This window comes from Trichechus manatus, unplaced genomic scaffold (genome assembly GCF_000243295.1).
Source record: "Trichechus manatus latirostris isolate Lorelei unplaced genomic scaffold, TriManLat1.0 scaffold00020, whole genome shotgun sequence".
NCBI classification, from domain to species: domain Eukaryota; kingdom Metazoa; phylum Chordata; class Mammalia; order Sirenia; family Trichechidae; genus Trichechus; species Trichechus manatus.
This window is the reverse complement of record NW_004443956.1, coordinates 21,245,474-21,270,763: the sequence shown is the minus strand read 5'-3', so window position 1 is coordinate 21,270,763 and position 25,290 is coordinate 21,245,474. Positions and strand designations below refer to the sequence as shown.

Here is a 25,290-nt window from a genome sequence, read left to right as displayed (position 1 = left end):
ACAGGGGGACCTCATACCATCAACAAAGCAGCGCCGGGAGCCGAGCACGTCCTTTGGACTGGGGTCCCTGCACCGAAAAGCTCCTAGTCCGGGGGAACATGGATGAGAAGGCCGAGAGAGAGAAAGCCTTCCCCTGGAGCTGACACCCTGAATTTGGACTTTTAGCCTACTTTACTGTAAGGAAATAAATTTCTCTTTGTTAAAGCCATCCACTTGCGGTATTTCTGTTGTAGCAGCACTAGATGACTAAGACAGGAGCCTACAAGCATGGTGGTGTTGACTGGGGAAGCTGTGTGCCGGCGGCTTCCCAGCCAAGTGGTGTGGCAGAGCTCATCAAAAAGCAGCAGAGACGGCACACACAGCCAGGTGATTGGGAGAAAGAAAAGGAATGAAGTTAGAGAGAGACAAGAAATGAAGAAAAAAAATGCTCCGAGGGAGCCCAACAGCGTGATGGCGCAGACCAGGGAAGCGGCTTTCCAGCCGAGTGGTGTGGCACAGCCCATCAAGAAGGACAGGAGATATACTGGGGAAACTAGCACAGCTTGTACAAGGAAAGGTCATGGAAGCTCCACAGACATATCTAAACTCCCTGAGGGACTGAATTGCTAGGCGGAGGGCTGTGGGGACCATGGTCTTGGGGAACATCTAGCTCGATTGGCATAACACAGTTTATAAAGAAAATGTTCTACATTCTACCTTGGTGAGTAGCTTCTGGGGTCTTAAAAGCCTCTGAGCAGCCATCTAAGATACTCCACTGGTCTCACCCCTTCCGGAGCAAGGGAGAATGAAGACAACAAGATACAAAGAAAAGATTAGTCCAAAGAACTAATGGACGACAGCTACCATGGCCTCCACCAGACTGAGTCCAGTACAGCTAGATGGTGCCTGGCTACCACCGCGGACTGCTCTGACTGGGATCACAGTAGAGGGTCCTGGACAGTACTAGAGAAAAATGTAGAACAAAATTCTAACTCATAAAAAAAGACTAGACTTACTGGCCTGGCAGAGACTGGAGAAACCCCAAGAGTATGGCCCCCGGACACCCTTTTAGCTCAGTAATGAAATCACACCCGAAGTTCACCCTTTAGCCAAAGATTAGACAGCCCCATAAAACAAAATAAGACTAATGGGGCACAACAGCCCAGGGACAAGCACTAGAAGGCAGGAGGGGACAGGAAAGCTGGTAGTAGGGAACCCAAGGTTGAGAAGGGACAGTGTTGACAAGTCGCGGGGTTGTTAACCATAGTCATAAAACAATATGTGTACTAACTGTTTAATGAGAAACTATTTGTTCTGTAAACCTTCATGTAAAGTACAATAAAAATAAAAGCAGCATGAAGACAAAAAAAAAAAAAAAAAAAAAGAAGGACGGGAGATGGCACGTAGCACCAGCTAGGCAGGAGAAAGGAAAGGAAGGCGGTGAGAGATAGAGAAGAAACAAAAAGAAGCCAAAACAACAACAATGAAAATGGCACTGAAGGAGTCGGCCAGTGGGAGTGGGGCGAATTCAAGTGGCAAGGAGCCGGCTTTTCTCCAGCCAAGCAACCGTGGCCTACCGGAAAGCGGTGGAGGCCGCGCAGAGGGAAGAAGGGTGGTGGGTGGGAAAGCGTGTATCTCTGGTTGCTGGGTGCTCTGTCTCCTGCTGGGAGCTCCGTGAAGTTGCCATGCTCCCTGTCTGTCATTCTTGGTGGCTGAGGGGTCCAAGATGGCAAGTCAATGCCACAGTAGCTGGTGGGGGACCTCCACTCCATAGCTTTCCTCATTCTCTGTTCTCTGTCAGTGTCTTATTCCATTTGGTGCTTGATCAAGTTCTTTATGCCTTCATTTGATGCTTAGGGTTCCAGGATTGACATTTGTATCTGTTTTACTTAGTTTTTAGGCCTTTGCTTTAGAGGAACGGCATGGTGCTTCTGTCTAAAGTGCCATGTTGGCTCCACCTCCTGTGCTCAGTGTTCTTGGATGTTACTATTGTAATTGTTTTGGGATGCTATGAACCACACCCATATAAAACGGCAGATTTAATCGATAAATGTTGTGTGTGTTCTGACTGTTCCACCGACCAGCCGTTCCTCCATCTCTGTCCCTGTCCTTCTCTATTCCCTGGAAATGACAATATTGAAATTAGGCCATTTAATAACTCTGCAGTGGCTTCTATGTGTTCAAGTGAAAGGAGGAGTCACATGTCTCTCACTTTAAATCAAAAGCTAGAAATGATTAAGCTTAGTGAGGAAGGCATATTGAAAGCCGAGATAGGCTGAAAGCTAGGCCTCTTGTGCCAAACAGACAAGTTGTGAATGCAAAGGAAAAGTCCTTGGAGGAAATTAAAAGGGCTACTCCAGTGAACACACTAATGATGAGAAAGCAAAACAGCCTTATTGCTGATATGGAGGAAGTTTTAGTGGTCGGTATAGAAAATCAAACTAACCGCAATATTCCCTTAAGCCAAAGCCTCATTCAGAGCAAGGCTCTAACTCTGTTCAGTTCTGTGAAGGCTGAGAGAAGTGAGGAAACTGCAGAAGAACAGGGGTTGGTTCATTAGGTTTAAGGAAAGAAGCCATAACATTTTATGTTATATAAAAATGCAAGGTGAAGCAGCAAGTGCTGATGTAGAAGGTGCAGCAAGTTATCCAGAAGATCTAGCTAAGATAATTGATGAAGGTGGCTACACTAAACAACAGATTTTCAATGCAGATGAAACAGCCTTATATTGGAAGAAGATGCCACCTAGGACTTTCATAGCTAGAGAGGAGAAGTCAATGCCTGGCTACAAAGCTTCAAAGGACAGGCTGACTTTCTTGTTAGGAGCTAATGCAGCTGGTGACTTTAAGTTGAAGGCAATGCTCATTTACCGTTCGAAAAATCCTAAGAATTAGGCTAAATCTACTCTGCCTGTCCTCTATAAATGGAAAAACAAAGCCTGGATGGCAGCACATCTGTTTACAGCATGGTTTACTGAATATTTTAAACCCACTGTTGATCGCTACTGCTCAGAAAAAAGATTCCTTTCAAAATATTACTGCTCATTGACAATGCACCTGGTCACTCAAGAGCTCTAATAGAGATGTACAAGGAGATTAATGTTGTTTTCATGCCTGCTAACACAACATCCATTCTGCAGCCCATGAATCAAGGAGTAATTTCAACATTCAAGTCTTATTATTTAAGAAATACATTTCGTAAGGCTATAGCTGCCATAGATAGTGATTCCTCTCATGGATCTGGCAAGGTAAATTGAAGACCTTCTGGAAAGGATTCACCATTCTAGATGCCATTAAGAACATTCATGATTCATGAGAAGAGGTCAAAATATCAATATTAACAGGAGTTTGGAAGAAGTTGGTTCCAACCCCACAGGATGACTTTGAGGGATTCAAGACTTCAGGGGAGGAAGTAACTGCAAATGTGGTAGAAATGGCAAGAGAGCTAGAAGTAGAAGTGGAGCCTGAAGATGTGACTGAATTACTGCAATCTCATGATAAAACTTTAACAGATGAAGAGTTGCTTCTTATGGATGAGCAAAGAGAGTGGTTTCTTGAGATGGAATCTACTCCTGGTAAAAATGCTATGAACATTGTTGAAATGACAACAAAGGATTTCGAATATTACATAAACTTAGTCAATAAAGCAGCACAAGGTTTTGAGAGGATTGACTCCAATTTTGAAAGAAGTTGTACTGTGGGTAAAATGCTATCAAACAGCATCACATACTAATGGAGAAATCTTTCATGAAAGGAATAGTCAATAGATGTGGCAAACTTCATCATTATCGTATTTTAAGAAATTGCCACAGTCACTCCAGCCTTCAGCAACCACCATGCTGATCTGTCAGCAGCCATCAACATTGAGGCAAGACCCTTCACCAGCAAAAAGATTACGACTCAGCTCAGATGATGGTTAGCATTTTTTAGCAGTAAAGTATTTTTTGATGTATGTGCATTGTTGTTTTTAGCCATAATGCTACTGCACACTAAATAGACTATAGTATAGTGTAAACATAACTTTTATATGCACTGGGAAACCAAAAAATTCGTGTGACTTGCTTTATTGCAATATTTGCTTTATTGTGGTTGTCTGGAACTGAACCCGCAATATCTCTGAGGTATGCCTGTACTACATACCTATTAAAACAGGCAAAATAAGAACGTGTCAATACCAAACGCCGACAAGGATGCAGAGAAATTATATCTCTATATATTACTGATGGGAATGTGAAATGATGCAGACGTTCTGGACAATAGTTGGGCAGTTTCTTAAAAAACTAAACTAACTTTAGCGTAGAAACCAGCAATTGCAGTCCTGGGCATTTATCCTAAGGAAATGAAAACTTACGTCCACACAGAAATGTGTGCATGGATGTTCATAGCAACTTTATTTGTAGTAGCCGAAAATTAGACGTGGTGGTTCATACCTGCACATGGAATAATACTGGCAATAAAAAGGAATGAACTACTGATAATGCAACAACTTGAATGGGTCTCAAGGGAGTTATGCTGAGTGGAAAAAAAAAAAATCCCAAAAGATTACGTACTGTATAATTCCATTTATATAACATACTCAAAATGACAAAATTACAGAGATGGAGACAGATTAGTGGTTGCCAGTAATGGGTGCATGGGGGAGAAGAATGAAATGGGTGTGATTATAAAGGGGTAGCACAAGGGATCTTTGTGGTGATGGAACAGTTCTGTATCTTGATTGTTGTTGGAGTTACATGAATCTTCATATATGATAAAACACATACACAGACACACAAATGATGCACATAAAACTGGTAAAATCTATACTTGATCTTAGCCAAAAGACTCAGAAGCGGTGCAACTGGTAAAATCTGAGAAGTCTGTGGACTGTACCATTGTCAATTTCCTGGGATATTTTACTATAATTATGAAAGATGTTACTACTGAGGGAAACTCTCTGTTCTGTTTTTGCAACTTCCTTTGAGTCTATAATTATTTTAAAAAAAGAAGTTTTTAAAAATTGATTCAACCTCTTTGGAAAACAAACTGGCATTTCCTAGGACAGTAGAGGATGCATTTTTCTTTCCCACACTTCTAGAGAGAAAGTCTTACACATATGTAACCAGAGATATATATAAGTTCACAGCATGTTATTGTTCATAATAGCAAGAAAACCTAGGCACAACTCAGTTACCCATCATTAGGAGAATGAGCTATTTCATTATGATATATTCATATAATATTAAATAGTTATGTAATACTGACTGGCAAAAATTATGTAATCCATCAGCATGGATGAATCTCAAATACTATTACTGAGAGAAAAAAGCAAATTACAGAAGAATATATATTGTATAGAAAGTTCAAAGACAAGAAGAAACCCAACAACTTACTCTTTATGGATACATGTGTGTGTAAAAGTAAATGCATGATAAACATGGTAGTTCAAATTGGTGGTTACCTTTGGGGTGGTGAGGAAGGTTGATGTGGTTGAGAGGGCCACATGGATGCTACAGAGGTAATGGTAATGTTCTTTTAAGTTGGGTGGTTTATCTACACATATCTAATAGACAAACCGTATGCTTTTATTGTTTAAAGATAGAAGGAAAAAAAGGTGATTTACAATAAGCTGATTGGCAGTGGGCTCACATAACCAAACAGAGACTGATACCTAAAGCTAAAATGCCAACTTACTGATTTTTCAATGGAAAAATAAAAAATAAAATACTTTTAAAATAAATGAAAATACATGCATGCCCAATGTGGCTGTTAGTTATTGAGAGCCAAAGGGAATGAGGACGTCAGGGAGAGAGGGGCCCAAAGAGGCTAATGGAAGGTGTTGGTCTGGGGTGAGGGGAAACAGCCTGAAGCTTTTCATGTGCTGCATCTTTTCTGTTTTGGTCACTGTCATAAAAGATAGCTCTTCTGTGGTATTTGGAATTTCTAGTGCTTTTGTGTAAATGTACTCTTTGCCATATAAATGATATGATGTTGCTGTTGTTAGATGCCGTCGAGTCGGTTCTGACTCATAGTGACGTTAATGGGACAGAGTAGAGCTGCCCCATGGGGTTTCCAAGGAGTGACTGGTGGATTTGAACTGCTGACCTCTTTGGTTAGCAGCAGTAGCTTTCCGTAGCTCTTAACCACTGAGCCACCAGGGCTTAGTGATATGATACTAATATCTAAATTGTCATATGCCTTTGCTTTATATTCTAAACCTTAATTTATTTTACATTTCACTATGGTAATATAATAAATGACCCGAATGGCCTTTCTTTTGTTGTGTCTTTATTGGAGTTTTTGCCTGGGTGTTTTATGAAATGAAATGAATATTAGGATGTTGACTAAGATGTTCTAATGTATTGAAAGTTTCTTACAGGACTGAACATTTGACCTCGGTATGAGCTTGCTCTTATGGAATTGCAAGTGACTGTTCTAGTACAAGAAGGTTTCATACACTTGGCTTTAGGTCCTTTACTAAAATTATCGGTTTGTGTTTAGTATGTTTTAAACATTCTTCCTCTACTTCCCTATTTACATGCCTTTTTCCTGTAGTGTGGAGTAGTGGGAAGCACATGGACTCAGAAGGCTGACAGACCTGAATTTAAAGTGAATGCCAGCACGTATTTAACAGTGTCACCATAGGCAGATTACATTTTAGGGTGTAAGCGTCCTCATTTATAATAAACCTTACGCTCTAGTTTATTGTGAAAATTTAGTAAGTATGTGGAAAGCAACTAGTAGGACCACTGCAGATGTCAGTTTCCATCCCTTCTTTTCCGTGAATTTATAACCAAAGAATTATTAGAACAGAAGGTGAAGAAAAGAGCCCTACTGACTAACCATTACATTATTTTGATGTGTTGCAGTGTACTGAGGAATATTTTTGTTTTCCAAATTTAGAATTATGTTTAAAAATTTTATTATCAAGTCCCAGCAGTCTCTTCTTTCTTTTTTTAATAATTTATTCGTTTCATTTACATGCTGGAAACTTGCTATATTAATTTATTTACTTACAATGTAGAGGACTATTATTTTTCTAATATTGTGGGAAATTTCTGCCCATAAATTTTAATACAAGAAACATCTTAGTTCAATGAATTAGCAATGTTCATTTTTTTATTTTAACTTATCCTAAAGTATTTTCTTTTTGTCAAGTTGTCGTAGCTTGAGTATCATATAGTTTTAAATTTTTCTGTCTTGAATGGACCATATTCACTAAGCATATTACTGTATCGGTATATAATAGATTGAGTATAATATTAATATCTAAAAACATTTCACTATAGAGTGTAACAAAACTTTTTACAAAGCTGTTTTCTTTGACTTAGGACCAAAGCGCCTTTTGTCCATACTCTTAGTGATTACTTTGGGACCAAAGGGAGAAGTGTTTGACAGACTTTAGAGTTGCTTGTTTATAGTTTCTTCATGGCTTAAAATAATTAATATCTGCTTTTATTTTCTGTTCTTTATTAGTGCTTCTATCGATCTTCCCCAGATGACTGCGTGTATGTTTGGCACAGTCTTAATGTCATGCTGAGCAAACCTTATCTAAACGTTACTAAGAGACCCTTTTTGTTACATGAAAACAATGGCTTGATATTTATTTTAAATGTTCTGTGAATGTAGAAATTTTTCCCAGGCTTTCCTAATGGGTGGAGACATAATGTATAAAGTGGTATTTACATACCTCACAAGAGGTCAAGATGTCCAGGCAAAATCTTGTTTAAATGTTCATCGCCATGGAGACATATCAGCTTATTGTTATATAGCCTTTGTAAGTACATTGTAATTTTCACTTCATTGATGTTCAGTACAGAGCAATTGTGTGTGTAATTAATTGACCAGCATAAAATTTTCAAGAAGCAGTTGTATTTTCAAGAAGCTATCTTAGTGTTTTAGACTTTATTCGTGTAGTACTTATTTAAATCTAAAAAGAAATCTATGTGTCTATGCGTGTGTTAAGTCTTTAATAACTGATTTCATCTAGTTTAAGCTGTTATAATGTTAGCGTAGTTGTAATTTCAGAAATAATTCTGACATGAGACTAGTATAATTAATTATGTAGATTACTTTCCTTAAAAATGATGTGGTATTTTATTGGCAGAAAGTACTTGGTTTCAATAGCATTTTAAACTAATACACTGAGTGCTTATCACACTATAATAAAAGGGAGGGAGTTTCATTAAAGTATTTATATTTATGGGGTTTTAGGGGGTTAGATAAATATTCAAACAGAAGATAAAAATGTGAAGTTCTCAAAATCCTCATAATATATAACATATTCTAAGCATTCATAATTTTGTGAAACAAGTACCACTATTGATAATAGGTAGAAGTTGTTAAAATTCTGTGATCTTATGTTCGGGAGAGTCTTCTCACTTTTAAAGTTCAACGATGGAAACCTTCTTCCTCTTTTTCAGTGTTTTGCCTATGACTGTTTGAAGAGTATTTAAATAAATTTTCCTGACATCTGGGACATCTTTGAGCTCAGTGTATGTAAGAAGGGACTTGATAGGAAGCTTCCCCTTGGGGCTTTCTAGCTCCCGCTTCTGACTCTTAATGGAAAGATGAGCAGTAGGCTTATTTTTTGCTTATATGCTGTCCTGCTGGTGATTAATGGTAGTGATAAAAGCTGTCATGATGCTTTTCATTACTACTTTGCAGACAGAATCATATCTAAAAGTTTAAAAATCTTATATGTTACATGGCCCCAAATGCTGTAGTATTTAGGCTTTGTAATATTTTTATGATCTGAAGAAAAGTAGTGATAACAGTTTATGTATTTTTGGTACTTGTATGAATCAGTCAAGGCTGATTAACAAATGAAGTCTCTGATCATTTACAGTCCCATCAGCTCTCTTTTCTCTATCCTAAATTTTATGAAGGTAAAAAAATTGGCCAGATTGCATTTAATGAACACATTTGTTATCTTTTTCTGTTGGTTTGGCTTAAAGCTTGTGAATGTGCCATTTAATTGATTTCGAGTTGAGCTGATTTTGTCTTAATTACAAAAAGAGAATAAATTTTACAAAAACCGAGTTGTGCTAGCCTCCTAGTGGATTAAGTCAGAATGACAGTTATTTCTTAATTATCATGGGAATTATCTTCAATATTTCATAGGATGAGCATGATTAGATTAAATTATTTTGATGGCTTGCATTGAGGCAGCCTTTTCTGTAAGTGTATTATAGCCAATTTACTTTTTCATTTTTATTTATGAACAAATTTCTTTTTGTGAGTCATTTACCACCTTTTAGTTGACCAATTTGAAATAAATAATTTTTGAACAGTTTATATAATTTGACCACAGGAGCTTCTTTTGACTAAATATTTCTGATTTGATTACTTAGGAATATGAGTATACATTTCAGATACCTTGATATTATTTTTATATCTATAGTAGAAAAAAGATCCTCTTGGGATTATATAACTTCTTTTCACACACACACACACACACACACACACACACACGTATTTTTTTAGCACTTAAGAAAGATTTATATTTGGGACTTAGTTTGTAAGTATATGTGGATAAATATGTCGCTATTTAAGTCTACTGTCACTTTCAGACCCAGTCAAACTTAAATTGTATTTTAAATCCTACCTATTTTTCTTAATGAGAGAAAAGTAATGTAACCGAAGTGGAGTAGATTTTGGATTTAGTAGTAATTTCCTCTTTTGAAATAATGCTAATGAAAATACAGAGTTAAAGCTATAGCATGTGAAATGAGGAGATTACTTTAACCAAGCTGTTTTTCAGAGAATTTTATATGAAGGTTACATTTAGAAAAGTGACCACAAAGTACTTGAGTGCTTGGAGTAAAATAAGATTTTGTTGGAAGCAGGCTATTAACTTTATGTTTTAAGTCTGTGCTGTCCAATATGGTAGCCACTAGCTATATGTAGTGATATAAATTTAATTGATAAAAATTCAATAAACTTAAAAATTCAGCTTTTCAGTCATATTAGCCGTATTACAACTGCTCAGTTAACCCACGTGGCTAGTGGCGACCATGTTGGACAGCGAATATAGGACATTTTCACCATCACAGAAAGTTCTATTAGATAGTGCTGTTCTAAGCTGTCATGAATAATTTGTTTTTCTTTCATCTGTAGTTAGTTTGTACATATCCTAAAGGCAGAAGAAAGGGCGAGGCCCAAGTTTATGGATATACTTCAGTAGTAAGTACCTCAGTTGGTTAGAGAATGGTACTAACGAGACTAAGCGTTTATTTGTTGGCACTACCTTTGTTGTTGTTAGTTGTCATCGAGTTGGCTCCAACTCATAGCTGCTTTATGTATAAGAGAACAAAATGTTGCCCAGTCCTGCGTCATTAATGACTGTTGCTATGTTTGAGTTTATTGTTTTGGCCACATTGTCAATCTGTCTCACCAAGGTTTTCCCTTGCCTTCTTCAACCGTCCACTTTACCAACCGTGATGTCCTTTACTAGCAATTTGTCTTTCCTGATGATGTGTTCAAAGTAAACGAGCTGAAATCTTGCCATCCTCACCTCTAGGGAGCATTCTTGTTGTATTTTTCCTAAGACTGATTTGCTCATTCTTATGGAAGTCCACGGTGTTTTCAATATTCTTCATCAACACCAAAATTCAAATACACCAGTTCTTCTCATTAACAACCTGAGATATGCAGATGATATAACCTTGCTTGCCAAAAATGAAGATGACTTGAAGCGCTTACTGATGAAGGTCAAAGAGTACAACCTTCGGTATGGATTACACATGAATGTGAAGAAAACAAAAATCCTCAGAACAAACATGAACAACATCACGATAAATGAAGAAGAAACTGAAGTTGTCAATGATTTCATTCTACTGGGATCCACAATCAACGTCTGTGGAAGTAGCAGTCAGGAAATCAAACAATGTATTGTATTGGGCAAATCTGCTGCAAAAGACCCCTTTAAAGTTTTCAAAAGCAAACATGTCACTTTGAGGACTAAGGTGTATCTACTCAAGCCGTGGTCTTTTCAGTTGCCTCACATGCATGCGAAAGCTGGACAATGGAAAAGGAAGACAGAAGAGGGAATTGGGGCTAACTAGCCTTGCGTTAATGCATCTGTTTCTCCATTGTAGGCCTGTACTTCTGTTAGTAAGCCACTACTAAGAGTAATGTGATCAAATTTATGTTTTGAAAAGGTTATATTCTGTCTGCAGTGTAGGAATCGATTGGAGAGAAACAGGAGTGGATGTAGGACTGCTAATTAGGAGGCTAAGGAGTAGTCCAAGAAAGATGAGTGTAGTGGCAGTAGAAATTGGTGTGGATGAATTTGAGTTGTAATTACGTGTTAGAATCAGAAAGCCTTGGTGTTTGGATCAGGACTCAGGATGTGTGTATGGGGCACACAGAAGGAAAGAGAGGTGACAAGGATGTTTCCAAGGAAAGATAGTAGTACCATTTAGTATTGAGATATGTAACACTGAAGGAAGTTTAGAGGATAAAATGATGAGTTCAATTTTAGAATTAAGTTTAAGATACCTGTGAGACATCTAAGGGGAGATGGCAGTTGGAATATATGGATCTTGGCCTCAGTGGTGAGATTTGGACTAAAGATATAAACTTCAGAGTCATTGGCATTTATGTAATATTTTAAGCCATGTGAGGAGGCAAGATCACTGTCTTAGTTACTTGGAGTTGTTGTAGCAGGCATACCACAAGTAGGTGTCTTTAAAGAACAGAAATTTATTTTCTCACTGTTCTGGAAGCCAAGTTTCTCACACACCAAATTCAGGATGTGGCTCTAGGGGGAAGCTCTTCTATGTCTATTTCAGCTTCTAGTAGCAGGCAATTTTGGAGTTCCTGGGCTTGTAGATTCATCTGCCTCCATTGTCAGATAGCATATGTCTTCCCCGTGTGTCTGTGTGTATGTCTCTGTGTCTGTGCAGCTCAGAAGTGATTAGGTTTAGGATCTACCCTACTGTGGATTGACCTCAACTGACTGATTGATTATATTACATTAGATTACATTATGGAAGGTATTACATACATTAGATGTAAGGTAATTATATTTACATTAGATTAGATTACATCCACAGGTAAAGACATTAGAATTTCAACATATGTTATGTGGGACAATTCAATGCATAGCAGTCACCTAGGGAGAAAACTGAGCAATATATCTGGTAAACCATCATCATTAGAGTCAGCTGAGGTGCCACTATGGCATAGGTGCTCAGGAATCGGCAAGCCCCTTGGTAATTTTGATGTATGAGGAAGTTTGAGAAGCACTGATACAGCATGTGAAAAGGTGAATGTCTAAGATTGAGCCATGGAAGAAAAGGGATCCTGGACATTTCCCTTTACAGAATGAATGAAAAAATAATAATAATGGAGATGGAGAAACTGAAGTGTAGAGGAGGGAAACAAACTGAGGTGCAGGGGAGGGAAGTTGTGGAGACTGACAGGCCACCCAGCTATGTCTTGCTAAGGTGAAAGTAAAATCAATTGTAAGAGTAGAAAGGGGATAAGATTCCAAATTGAAGAGAATGGAAAAAACATTTTAAAAAATCGTTGTGGGAATTGTTTAAAAAAAGTCAGTCAGAGATCAATATAATGTAGTGGAGCCCTGATGGCGCAGTGGTTAAGAGCTATGGCTGCTAACCAAAAGGTTGGCAGTTCGAATCCACCAGCTACTCCTTGGACACCCTGTGGGGCAGTTCTACTCTGTCCTATAGGGTCGCTATGAGTCGGAATCAACTCGATGGCAACAAGTTTTTTTTTTTTAATTGATTTTTGGAATATAGTAGCAAAAATTTCTCATGATTTCATGAATTTTTTTTTAGCAGTTCTCAGTATTCAAAGAGTAAGTTGCAAGTGCGAATTGTTTAAGCAAGTCTGGTGGAAGGTCAGAAGGGCAAGGGATACTATAATATTATGGATACTAAATTATCATTAAAATACAGTAGTTCACCATCGTGTTTAGGCAAGTAAAAACAGAAGACTGATTGGGAGGTTTGGGAGAGATCAAGGGAGTGATCATAATCATCATTATAATGATGAGGATATAGAGCTAGGTTAAAGAACTGAAAGACTGGGACAAAGATGGGAAGTTGTGGACTGAGAGAGCAGCTTCAGAGTTTGAGATCTTAGAGGTGGCCCTGAGAAATGATGGAGTAGGAGTACAGGCAGTCGCCGGGTTACGAATGAATGTCTGATTTACAGACAACTTATACTTGCACTTTAATGTTATGTAAACTTGCCGTCACTTTGAAATGATTGAACCAACCCCTGCTTGCAACAAAGTTGTCATCACAGTCACCTTCACTTGTTGCATGTATAGCTTTTAAATCATTGAAAAGGCTTCCAAACTTTTCTTGCCTTAGAGTAAGGCTAAATAAGAACTGTATGTACCTGTTCCAACTTACTTACAGATTTGACTTAAAGACACAGTTAGGAATGGATCTCATTCGTAACCTGGGACTATCTGTAGTACATATGTGGGTGGCCATAGTAGAATGGAGATTAAGTTGATTGGAATTGAGGTTATGACTTGTATGTTAGCTCTGATGTCAGGGGATGTGATAAGAAGTGCATATGAACCAGGTGTTCATGACATCAAGAAAGATGGAGTTGTTTCTTATAGGTTTATAGAGGGTAGGTGACAAAGATGGAAAACAGGTTATATAAACTGGCATTAGAGGGTGGTATATATTTAACTCAGGAACACAAGTGACATGTGAACCTGCCAAACCTTGAAGATTTCAAAGACAAAGATAATACTTTGAACCATTATAGCCACACCTAGGGGCCCTGTGATGGTGTGGTTGTTAAGTGCTCGGCTGCTAACCAAGAGGTCGGCAGTAGGAACCCACCAGCCTCTCCACACGGGGAGGATGTGGCAGTCTGCTTCCGTAAGGATGTACAGCCTTGGAAACCCTATAGGGCAGTTCTGCTCTGTCCTGTAGGGTCGCTTTGAGTCTGACTCAACTCGATGGCAGTGGGTTTTTTTTATAGCCAGCCCTGGTATTGTGCTTACTAAGCACTAGGCATTGTGCTTCGCATGCTACATACATTAATTAACTCATTTGACTCTCATAACAACCCAACGAGGTAGAAGTGTTAGTAGTATCCCCATTTTACAAAGGAGGAAACTGAAGCACAGTGAGGATTAGCAATTTGTTCCAGGTTATACAGCTAGTAAGTGATGGAAGCAGGATTTGAACCCAGACAATCTGTTGTTAGAGACTTTTAACCACTTTTACTGTTTATGTCATAAACTGAACTTGGATATTAAAAAAAAAAAAGCTATTCTTTTGGATGCAGTCTCTTGGAAGTCAGTTTTTAAAGGAAAAAAAACCAGTTTGTTCTCAAATTACTTAAATAATGCACATCTATTTTAGAAAAATTGGAAAATACATGTAAAAGCATAAGCTATAAAAGAAGAATAATTTTCCGTAATAGTAATACCTAGGGATAAGAGTATTAATATTCGTTAGCCATCTTTTTTTTAATTACGTTTTTTTAAATGGGGTATAGTGTACATGCTATGAGATTATATTATGAATATTTCCCACTCAATGGTTATATTTTATTCTATGGAAGTGTCATAATTCATTTAACCTGTCTCTTATGGTTGGATATTTAGGTTGTTTACTTTGTGTGTGTATGTGTGTGTGTGTGTGTGTGTGTGTATGTGCACACACATGCTACCTTTATAAACATTTGATAAAATTGTTTATGAAGCTCTTAATATTTTTATTTTTGAAATAAAATTATAATAGCTTGGGAAGTCTATGTTACTTTAAGGTTTAAAGCAATCACTTGTAAAACCATCTGTGCCAAGAACTTTTATTGAAATTAGTTCCTTCTCAATGTTTTAAATTTCTTCAGAGAATGTTTAGTGGTCTTTTTCATTTTCTTATCTTGTTCTTGAGCCAGTTTTAGAGCAGCATATCTTCTAGAATCTCACTCCACCCATTTCATTCTGTTTTTCATATTTATGGACAGAGAGTTGTACTTGATATTCTCTTATTTTAAAAATATATACTGTATCTTAATTATGCTCTTATTCCTAGTATGTTTTTGCTCTTTTATCTTCTCATTTGTTCTATCCAGACATTTATCTGAATTTTCTTTTTTTTAAAAAACTACCACTTGGATTTATTTTTCTTTTCTTCCATTTTGCTCTTCTTCTTCATTAGTTGTGGCATTTGTTTTAATTGCCTGTCGTATTATGCCTTGTTTAGGTTTATTTTCCAAATTCTTGAGTTGCGTGCTTTGTTTATTTTTACCCTTTCTTATTTAATGATAAAACTCATTTCAGTATGTGAGTACAAATTTTGCTGTAAGTTTTGATAAAATAGTCTTGTTTTGTCATTTCCTAAATAGTCTATAATTATATTTGCATATTTTAATTGAAACTTTTTGATAATTTATTGTGTTCAGATATTTTAATTTATTCTTTATTGTTAATGTTGTATGTTCAGAGAGGGATATTTCCATTTTAGAATTTAATGTATTGTTTTATAGCCTAATGTCTAATTAATTTTTGTAAATTTTCTTTGAGTAGTTGAAGCAGAGGCATATTCACTATAGGGGATTAATTTATTAAATCAACCTTATAATTATTTTCCAGATCCTTTATATCCTTGTTAATATTTTCCCCTTCTAGATCAGTCACATACTGATAGAGAAGTGTATTGAGACACAGTGTGCCATGTGCCCTCAGCATTCCTGCATGTTCTTGCTGAGTATGCCAAGAATATAAGATCCTGACTGCTTTTTACTTGGGTCACTTGATAGGGTGATATTTGTAGTGAGCAACTTCGAGGGATGAGCAGGCTTGCTTGCTATAAAAGCAGTAGATTCTCCAAGCTCACTGTTCTTCAGCTGCTGCACAAACCACTGCATGTGTCACATCCATTTGTGTCCATGGTATCACCCCATAGGACTTGGGAGCAAGGAGAATTGACATGCTGATGCTCATGCTGCTTGCTGTGCCATGAGTAATAAAGGTCTTTGTTTCTGACCCAGGAGTCTTGTGTCTTCTGCCAGAATCCATGCAACAGCAACAGGCTAACTTATATGCTTATAAGGAGAGTAAAATCAAACCCTACACCTGACAGTTTTGACAGTGAGATGAGGTGCTGACAGAGATGGCTTTCTGGAAGAGGAAGGAGAAGGGCCCCGCAGGCCAGGCTTGGTGATTTGAAAAGACTCTTCAGATCTGGTAGTGAGTGCTCTTACTCAAGTGGTGGAGGAGGGAGGGGAGTTAAGGGTCCCCCACGGCCCTACCTGCTTAATGAGGCTGAATGGTGCTTTGGTTGCTGCTCATTCCCTTCTTGTGGGAGGAGGTAGGGATGTTAGCTTGACAATGAGGCTGGAAGCCACGCAACCCAGTCAGAAGGCCTTGTGGCTGTGGCTGCTGAGTCAAGATGTTTCCAAAGCTGAAATAAGTGGTGTCAGCATTGAGAACTTTGCCATTCAATGTAGAGCTTTGAATTCATTTCGTGAGGCCAGAATGGGTGACCCTCAAAAGCAAAAGTGAGTGCAAGGTATTGCATAATTGCACAAAACCTACAGCATGTGTTTTTGCCCCCTACTGAAGCCCCACTTGGCTTGTGAGGAGGATGAAGCTGTAGGCTCAGGAGTGGCTGAAGGCACCCAGAACTGCAGGGCAGAGTATGGCAGTATATGCAGGGCAGTGTGTGCAAGCCCAGAAGGAACAAATCAATGGGCCAGATCATTTGTTGGACACCAGATGACACATGAGGGAGGAAGGAGCTCCCGTGCTTATGCATCCACCTTGGAGTAAGGGACCAAGGGAGTAAAATGCCTTTCTGTTGCCCTTGGAATTGCCCTCCCCAGCCTACCCTCCTAACCTGCACTCCTTACACTGGGTATAGTGGATATATTTCACTTTATTTTCTTCTGTTTCTATATTTCTATGTATTTTATAATGTTTGTCGATATTTTACTGTATTAGTTTTCTTTTTTTACTATATTGGCTATTTCCTTTATATTCTCTGGTATTTTAGAAGATAATATAACTTTTGATTCTATTACTGATAACCTTAAGTTTTTAATAGCATTATTTAACTTTCTCTATTAGAGTAAAAAAGGAAACATTATAATTTTAAATGACCCCATTTAAAGTAAATTTTTTTCCTTAACTCTTTATTTTCTCCTGTCTAAATATCTAGTTCTTCTTAAGATAATTTGGAATTATTATCATTAAATGGCCTCTCTTTCAAAAATATTTTTACATCGCATTTTAGTTTGTTATGGTTATATCCAAAAACCAAACCAAACCCATTGCCATTGAGTCAGTTCCAACTCATAGCAGCCCTATAGGACAGAGTAGAACTGCCCCATAGGGTTTCCAAGGCAGTATTCTTTATGGAAGCAGAATGCACCTGTTTCTCCCAAGGAGTAGCTGGTGGGTTCGAATTGCTGACTTTTTGGTTGGCAGCCAAGTGCTTAACCACCACACCACCAGAGCTCCTTCTTATGGTTATATATGTAACTATTAAAATTTGTCTCAGTTTTTAAAAATTTTTCATTGTTCACCAACAATTCTTATATGTAATCCCTTACAGTCTTTTGTGAAGGACTAGGTAGGATGGTCACTTGGGCTCCTGTACCCAATAGAGCCATAAAAGTTTGAGTCTCTCAACTTTACAAAGTTCCCCAGCATACTCAGATGGTTTTGTGTGGCTTTCATCCTCTCTAAGGACTGGAGGACATCTGCTTTACCCCAATCATCTCCCCCCACTCAAAGCATCTGAGGTTAGAGTAGGGGGAGGGAGGGACCAGGGAGCACAGAGAGAGTGGCTCACACCAGTAGGCAGGGCACTTTCCATTGCTGGCAGCCTAGTGACTGCTTGTGGCTCAACCAGACAAGCTTCTGATGTCTTCTATTCACACAAAGCTCTGTATTCTTATTCCTGACGTCATTTATTCAGCTTTGAGGAATCCTTGATTCAGCAGCTATAGCCACAGTACCTTTTAGCTGGTGCTACAGCTAAAATAAACTTGCTGTTATATTGTCATGATAACATCCCTTTTTGCTTCCTCTTCGAGTAGTGTAAGCTACAAACAAACTATCATTCTGGTGATTTTTTTCACCCTCCCTTGTGCAGCTCAGCCTCTAAACATATGTTGACAGGTAGGACAGTTGGGGACCTTTCCCCTCCCCTCTTGCCCACCACATGGGTGAGAGCATTCACTACTGGATCCTGGGAAATCTTCTCATATCCCTTAACCCAACCTGTGTGAGCCTTTGGATCTTACAGAAAGTCATGTCTCTGTAGCATTCCATCATTGTCACCAAAAATTGTAAAGAACTGTGAGGTCGGAGATTTTATTCTGTTTGCAAGCTAACAGGTTAGCCTGCCACAGTTTCATGGATTCTGGCTGTAGACATGAGATTCCTGGGTCAGAAACAAAGGACTTTATTACTCACAGCACAGCAAGTACATGAATTTCCTGTTCATGTCCATTCTCCTTGCCTCTCAAGCCCTGTGGGGCACTGCAGGGTCGCCCAAGTGGCTGCTGTGCTCACAGTGAGCTTGTGTCACAGGGGAGGAACTTGAGTTTATGATAACCAAATAATTTATAATGGACTACAAGCAAATCTGCCTGACCTTTGCTCTGGAGGGCGACATTATCTTTATCATGAACAAAACAAACAAAAAACCCCACTGCCATCGAGTTGATTCCGACTCATAGCGACATGATAGGACAGAGTAGAACTGCCCCATAGAGTTTCCAAGGCTGTAATGTTTACAGACGCAGACTACCACCTCTGTCTCCCGTGTCACAGCTAAGTGGGTTCAAACCACTGACATTGCAGTTAGCAGCTGAGCGCTTAACCATTGTGCCACCAGGGCTTCTTGACCCAACACACAGAAGCAGCATATTTGGAGAAAAATTTAATTTGTTTAAATTTTGTTAAATCTTAACCAAAATATCAGAGGAAGTGTGTAAGTCCTATGTTGATTGATTCCCCAACATTTATTGTCATTATAGTGCTTAAATTTATTGTTACATTATTATAATTATTTAATATAGTCATTATATTGTAACACATATTATTTAAAAACTGATAATACTCATGTGTTTTTGACAGTGGATTTCATATGGGTCCAAGGAGCCCTACTATTAGCTCATATATGCTAACACATAAAATACATACATTATGTGTTTTGGGAGCCCTACTGTTTAGCTCATATGTTCCTTGTGGGCTGGTTGGAAGCAGGGAGGATTTGCCAGAAGCAAGGAAAGAAAAAGCTGAGGGGATATAACACATACACACGTGAGCACCTGTTCTTTTTACCTTGTTTTATGTGTAAGCTTTCCATATAATATTTAATTTGTTAAAAAAAAAAAAAAACAAACCACTAATGCTTAGAGAGATGGAAGGAGGAAAGGCAGGAGGAAGGAAGGAAAAGGAGAGAAGGGAGGGAGGGAGAGAGAAAAGAAGAAAGGAAGTAAGGAGTGAAGAAATCATTGTTAAAAGGTGATGGTCATCATGTTTGTTATCCTAATAGTTTGAAAGCTGTGAAATAGAGGTTCAGAAGGCCTTTCAGTAAAGTAGTAGTCTGTTTTGTGGTAGTATATTTTGTGACTTTTCCTATTTCATCTCACTTGAATGATAGCTACTGTTAGGTCTAATGTATTCAATAAAACGCAAGCCTAATTCATTCTGGTTCACTAGCCTCCCTTGCTGTGAATATTTAAGGTGACATAACTCCTATATTTGAAGAAGTATTTTAAACCTCCCAAGGGCAGCCCTGTGGTAAGACTGATAAATGTTAAGGAACTAGTAAGAAAAGGCTACTTTAGTTCTTAGGTTATCAGCTAGGGCTGGGAGTACTTATCCATGATTTTAGGACATTTCTTTTCCTCTCTGTTGAATTTGAGGAAATGAGGTGCTTTGATTGAAGTGCAACCTATTTCTTTAATTCAGAAATTAGAAAAAGTTTTTTTTTCAATAATGGTTAGTGACAAAATTGAAATAAGTGTTTTGGGTATTTATAACTCATACCTTTAAACAATTTTTAATGTGGAAAGAAAGATTACAGTGATTTATTAGACATGATATACTTATAATTTTATTGTTTATTATGTTAGATGTTATAGATTAGTGTATTACAGTATAAAATATCAATATGATAGCTGATTATTTAAATTTAGTACTGATGATTATTTGGTGACTTTTCAGGAGTACAGGAGAGTTTCTTTTTTTGCCTCGACCAGTAGTTTTTAAGAATAAAAGCCCGATCCCTGGATTGGCTATGAGGTCAGAATTTTACATTTAAAACAAAATTGTACATAATGATTGTTTATTATATTCTAGCTTCATGATATCTAATGTGAAGAAAGGAATGCTATAAATTCATATAAATAATATTCCTAAATTTATAGTGTTGGGATTAAAAAGAGCAGTTCTTCAGCTGTACACGTGAGGGCTCTGTAGGCTGTGAAGAGCTGTATTGAATTCTTGTAATAGGAAATTGTGTTCTCAAGTAAATTGGTGCATTGTTCTTTTACCAGGTTTAATGTTCAGTAAACTGTTTGGCTGTATGCCATAATTAACCTTGTCTTCCCTTAATTGGAATCACAGATAAATATTCCTTTATCTACTTTCTTGGTGGAAAGTATTAAGAAAGCAACCATTTAAAACGGCTCTACAAAAATTGTTCTTACAAATAAGTTAAAAAAATTATATTCCAACCTTAATACTGTTTTCCATAATTTCAAAAGTCAGTCTAAACATTATAAACTGTAAGCATTTAGTGTATATTTTTTGTTAGTACACATAAATTTCCTTTCCAAAGAATTATTTTGTGCTTCATATAGACAGAAACCTAATTATTCTTAAAATGAAATAAAATATTAAAATTTTCAATTATATTTTTCAGGGACTCCGAGCTCGGATTTTAGAAACTCTGGTCATGCTTATTCTTCTTGCACTGCTTATTCTTGGAATAGTCTGGGTAGCTTCTGCACTCATTGACAATGATGCTGCAAGTATGGAGTCTTTATACGGTACGGGACTTCCTCGTTTAAACTGGCTTCTCTAACAGAAACTAGAGTTTGGGGTATAGTTACACATTCACTTTTTGAAACATTTAGTAATTGTGTAGTTAACTTTTGATGTTAATTTATAGAATTAAGAACTCCTTAGGCATGTTTGGAAACCCTGGTGGCAGTGTTAAGAGCGACAGCTGCTAACCAAAAGGTCGACAGTTTGAATCCACCAGGCGCTCCTTGGAAACTATGTGGCAGTTCTGCTCTGTGCTTTAGAGTTGCTACGAGTCGGCTCGACTGGATGGCAACGGGTTTTGACATGTTTGTGGAAAGAAATGAATATTCACCTGCAGAATAAGCAAGCAGCTTTTCCTTTCTGTTAGTTGTTGTTGATTGGTTTCTGTTCTTAAAATTCCATGGAGGCTTTTTTTCCCCTTTCTCCAAACAGGTTTTGCAGAAGGGTTATTTCCTGTTCTTCCATTTTAGATCTTTCTATGTGCAATTTAACAATAAATCAGTAAATTCAAATTATATGGTTTGTCAGACTCAAATTGGCAATTATGCTGCTTACTATACATTAAGATATAGACTGACTATATCTTAATGTATAGTCAGTCTATATCTTAATGTATAGTCAGTCTATAGCTTAATGTATAGTCAGTCTATATCTTAATATATAGTATTTTGAATTTATTAAAGTATATTTAATTTTATTTATTAAATTATTTATTTAATTTATTAAAGTATATTTAATTTTATTTATTAAATTATTTATTTAATTTATTAAAGTATATTTAATTTTTTTTACAGATCTCTGGGAGTTTTACCTACCCTATTTATATTCCTGTATATCATTGATGGGATGTTTGTTACTTCTCTGTAAGTATTTTTTCTGACTTAATATTGATAGGAAAGTAGAGTTGTCCTGTATTCTAGAAAATTATGGACAGGTTTCCTGAGGAGGTTATTTAACAGCTTGAAGATTCTTTGAAGTTGGCCCTTAACATTTTTTATTGTTCAAGATAAATTTTGATACACCGAAACCTTGGGATATTAAGATACTTTTGGTGTTCTCTAAGGAAAGGCTCTTCCATGGCGCTGGAGAGAGACACACATATAGCTCACACTCACCCATCACAGTGCTAGATTCTGCTTTTGTGTGCTTATGGTAGAAGTCTTTGTGACCAGTTTATGGATTTTAGTTCAAAATATATTTTGTTTTACTTGAAGCATCATCATACATCTCAGAGATATTATAAGTAGATAAAGGTAGATAAAAGGGACTTAAAATTATAGTTGTATCTTTTAGAGAAGTGGTTAAGAGCTCAGGCTGCTAACCAAAACGTCAGCAGTTCAAATCCACCAGCCACTCCTTGGAAACCCTATGGGGCAGTTCTACTCTGTCCAATAGGGTAGCTGTGAGTCAGGATCCACTCAGCAGCAACGGGTTTGGTATTTGGTTTGTCTGATTCTCAGTTAAATAACTGCTTGAAGTTTTATCTGTTCTTTACTTGGTTTTCTTTAAGTTCTTTTAATCTAATCTTTATTATTATTGCACTACTAGAACCGTGAATATTCTAAGCCTTCTTTAGTCTTCATTTACCTTTTACTAAACGTAGCAATACCCATCTTCTTCAAACTATCCCACCTAGCTTCTTTATTGGTGAAGTTGAAGAACGCTATGACAAAGCACTGAGAAAATCTAAATTTGGGATAAGAATTTTCTTAAAAGAATAATCTTTGAGTTTGTTTCATTCTAATGACTAGTAGTTTATCTTTCCTAAGTCTGAAATTTAATGTTTTCTCTGTGGGTCATCTTCTTTTTTCTGCAGTATGTACGCCAGTTGGTCTTTCCCGCATGTTTACAGTAATGGGTCAGTTGTTAGTGAAGCCAACAGTAAGTACTTCAGTATAAATCATTTTGTTTATTAAATACATGAGGTTGCATTTTAGTATCTTTTAAATTGTGGGCTAGTATTTGGAGGCATAACAAGAATATTTTTGTGGGCTGATGACCCAAATCGTTGTTGCTGTTGTTTTTATTTTAATCACTTTCATACTTAGAAATCAAATTTATTATTTCTTTAAAAATATTAACTGTAGGCACTCAGGTAAAAATTCTTCTAGCAAATTTTAAGACAAAATTTATACATACTTACAGTATTTTAGGTATTTGTGCCTTATAGCAAATAGTAACTCTGTTTCTGAGAACTTTCCTGCGTATCAGATCTCGATTGATTAAATTATACTTTGCTTGTAAGCTCAAAAATTCTATATATTTATTTTAAAATGATCTTTAATTGGTAGTTCTAATGATTTGACTCTGAGTTTCTTTGGCTTCTAGCTATTTTATCAAATATTTAATAATCTGAAAATAGCTCCTCGATTGAAATGTTCTTAACTCTTTTCTGTAAATTAAGCTATCTATTTTAAGAATCAGGTCGGATGCTACTACCATCAAGGAAACTTAATCAAAGTTTTTTTCTCTTCAACCAGAAATAATTTTTCTTCCTCTGAACTTTTGTACCATTTTATTTAGGCCTCAGTTTTGCATTTATTTTAATTCTATAATTATTTTTTGAATTCATCTGTCTCTCCTGCTGCACTTGACTGTGAGCTGTTTGATGTCAAGGACTATGTCTTATCTGTATTTAAGTCCCCATTAGCCCTTAGTGGTTAAGAGCGTAGGCTTTGAAAGGCGAGTAATTTTCTTTGCTAAACCTTGTTTCTTAGCAAATAAAATGGGGACACTAACCATCTCGTCCTCTTTGGGTGGTTGTAGAAATCAAGGAGGATGACGCACGTACGCACTTAACACTGCCTGGCACGCACTGAGTGCCTCCACACACTGAAGAATAGCTATATGCCACTCATATTGATGCTTAGTCACACATTAAACATACCTATCATGAAAAGTATTTATTGGACAATTTATACAGCAAGAGAAAATCATTTCGTACATGTTAGAGTTTTAGAAGGGAGCCCTGGTGGCGCAAGTGCTTGGCTGCTAACTGAAAGGTTGGCAGTTCAAACCCTCCCAGAGGCTCCATGGGAGAAAGTTCTGGTCATCTGCTCCTGTAAAGATTGCATCCTAGAAAACCCTATGGGACATTTCTGTTCTATCACATGGGGTCTCTATGAGCCAGAATCAAGTTGACGGCACCTAACAACAAACAACAACAGACTTTAAGAAACGTAAAATTGTCAGTTCTGATCCAAATAATGAATGTGATGAGAAGCATTGATGGAAAAAACAAAACAAAACTTCTCATCATATCCCACAAAGATATGTTCACTGTCTATCTCTCCACCTTCATCTTGAGTTACAGTCAGTAGCAAGTGCTTTCCCACCTTAGAACCTTCACACATTCTAACACATGACTGGCTCTTATCAGTTGAAAAGTTATCTCCTTAGAGAGGCCTTCAGTGGCTAGCCTATTTAAGTGGGTCCCTTCTTCCCCTTTCTTCCCACCCAGTAACTGTATCATCATAGGATAATCAGTCTTTGTAATTATTTGTATGTTTATTATTTATGCTTTATCTACATTTGTCTCTCCAGATTTTAGGGTTCATAAAGGTAGGGATCATATCTATACCCAGTGATTAGTTTAGTGATAGACCATAAGAGACCAAAAATATTTGTCAAAAGATTGAGAATTATTGAATTTCTTTTAATAAATTTTATATAAATTTGATTCCTGATAGGGATTGTATGATTTGATAATCGAAAATACCTTGTCTGGGAGCTAAAAGGATACCATATACAGGGTTTCCATCCTTTTATTTTGTCTGCTAACTCTTAGCCTTTTTTTTTTTGCAGGGAATAAGTAATTTGGGTTTGACTGATATAAAACGTTGATGTCAGCTCTGGGATTCTTTTAAATATTTCCCACAGCAAGGAAAGTAGTTAGGATATTTTCATAGATGGACAATTATGTTAACAAAGCTAGAATTAAACAAATTTAAGATTTTATTAATTTTGAAGACAGTATAAGATAATATACATTGATAATTGATTAGTGTCTTTCTTGTTTTGAACTAGAGTTGTATGGCTTGATGGTGAATGGTTTATATTTAAGCATATCGTTTCTCTAGGGCTTCTGTTTATAGGATAATTTTGACATTACCAATTTTAATATTTGAATATTTTTAGTAAAGAGATGTAAATGGAAAGTATTTCATGGCAGTGATTTAGTGTGTAGATTGCTTGTTTTAGACATTATGTAGGTAAATATAAATAAGAAAATAAATGTTGGAGTGGATTATCTTTTCCTTCTAGCTCTAAAATGTTGGCACATGCACAAAAAAGTATTACTGTATTTAACTTTTTGGTTAT

General features: G+C 37.0%; 1 protein-coding gene across 1 annotated transcript in view; it reads left to right on the top strand.

Annotated features, from left to right (window-relative positions):
* LMBR1 (limb development membrane protein 1) overlaps window positions 1–25,290 on the top strand; it is a 243,155-nt gene that overhangs the window by 120,801 nt on the left and 97,064 nt on the right. Inside the window, 3 exon segments of the mRNA XM_023727978.1 lie at window positions 20,846–20,972; window positions 21,765–21,833; window positions 22,787–22,851. Coding sequence (XP_023583746.1) covers window positions 20,846–20,972; window positions 21,765–21,833; window positions 22,787–22,851 — 261 coding nt within the window.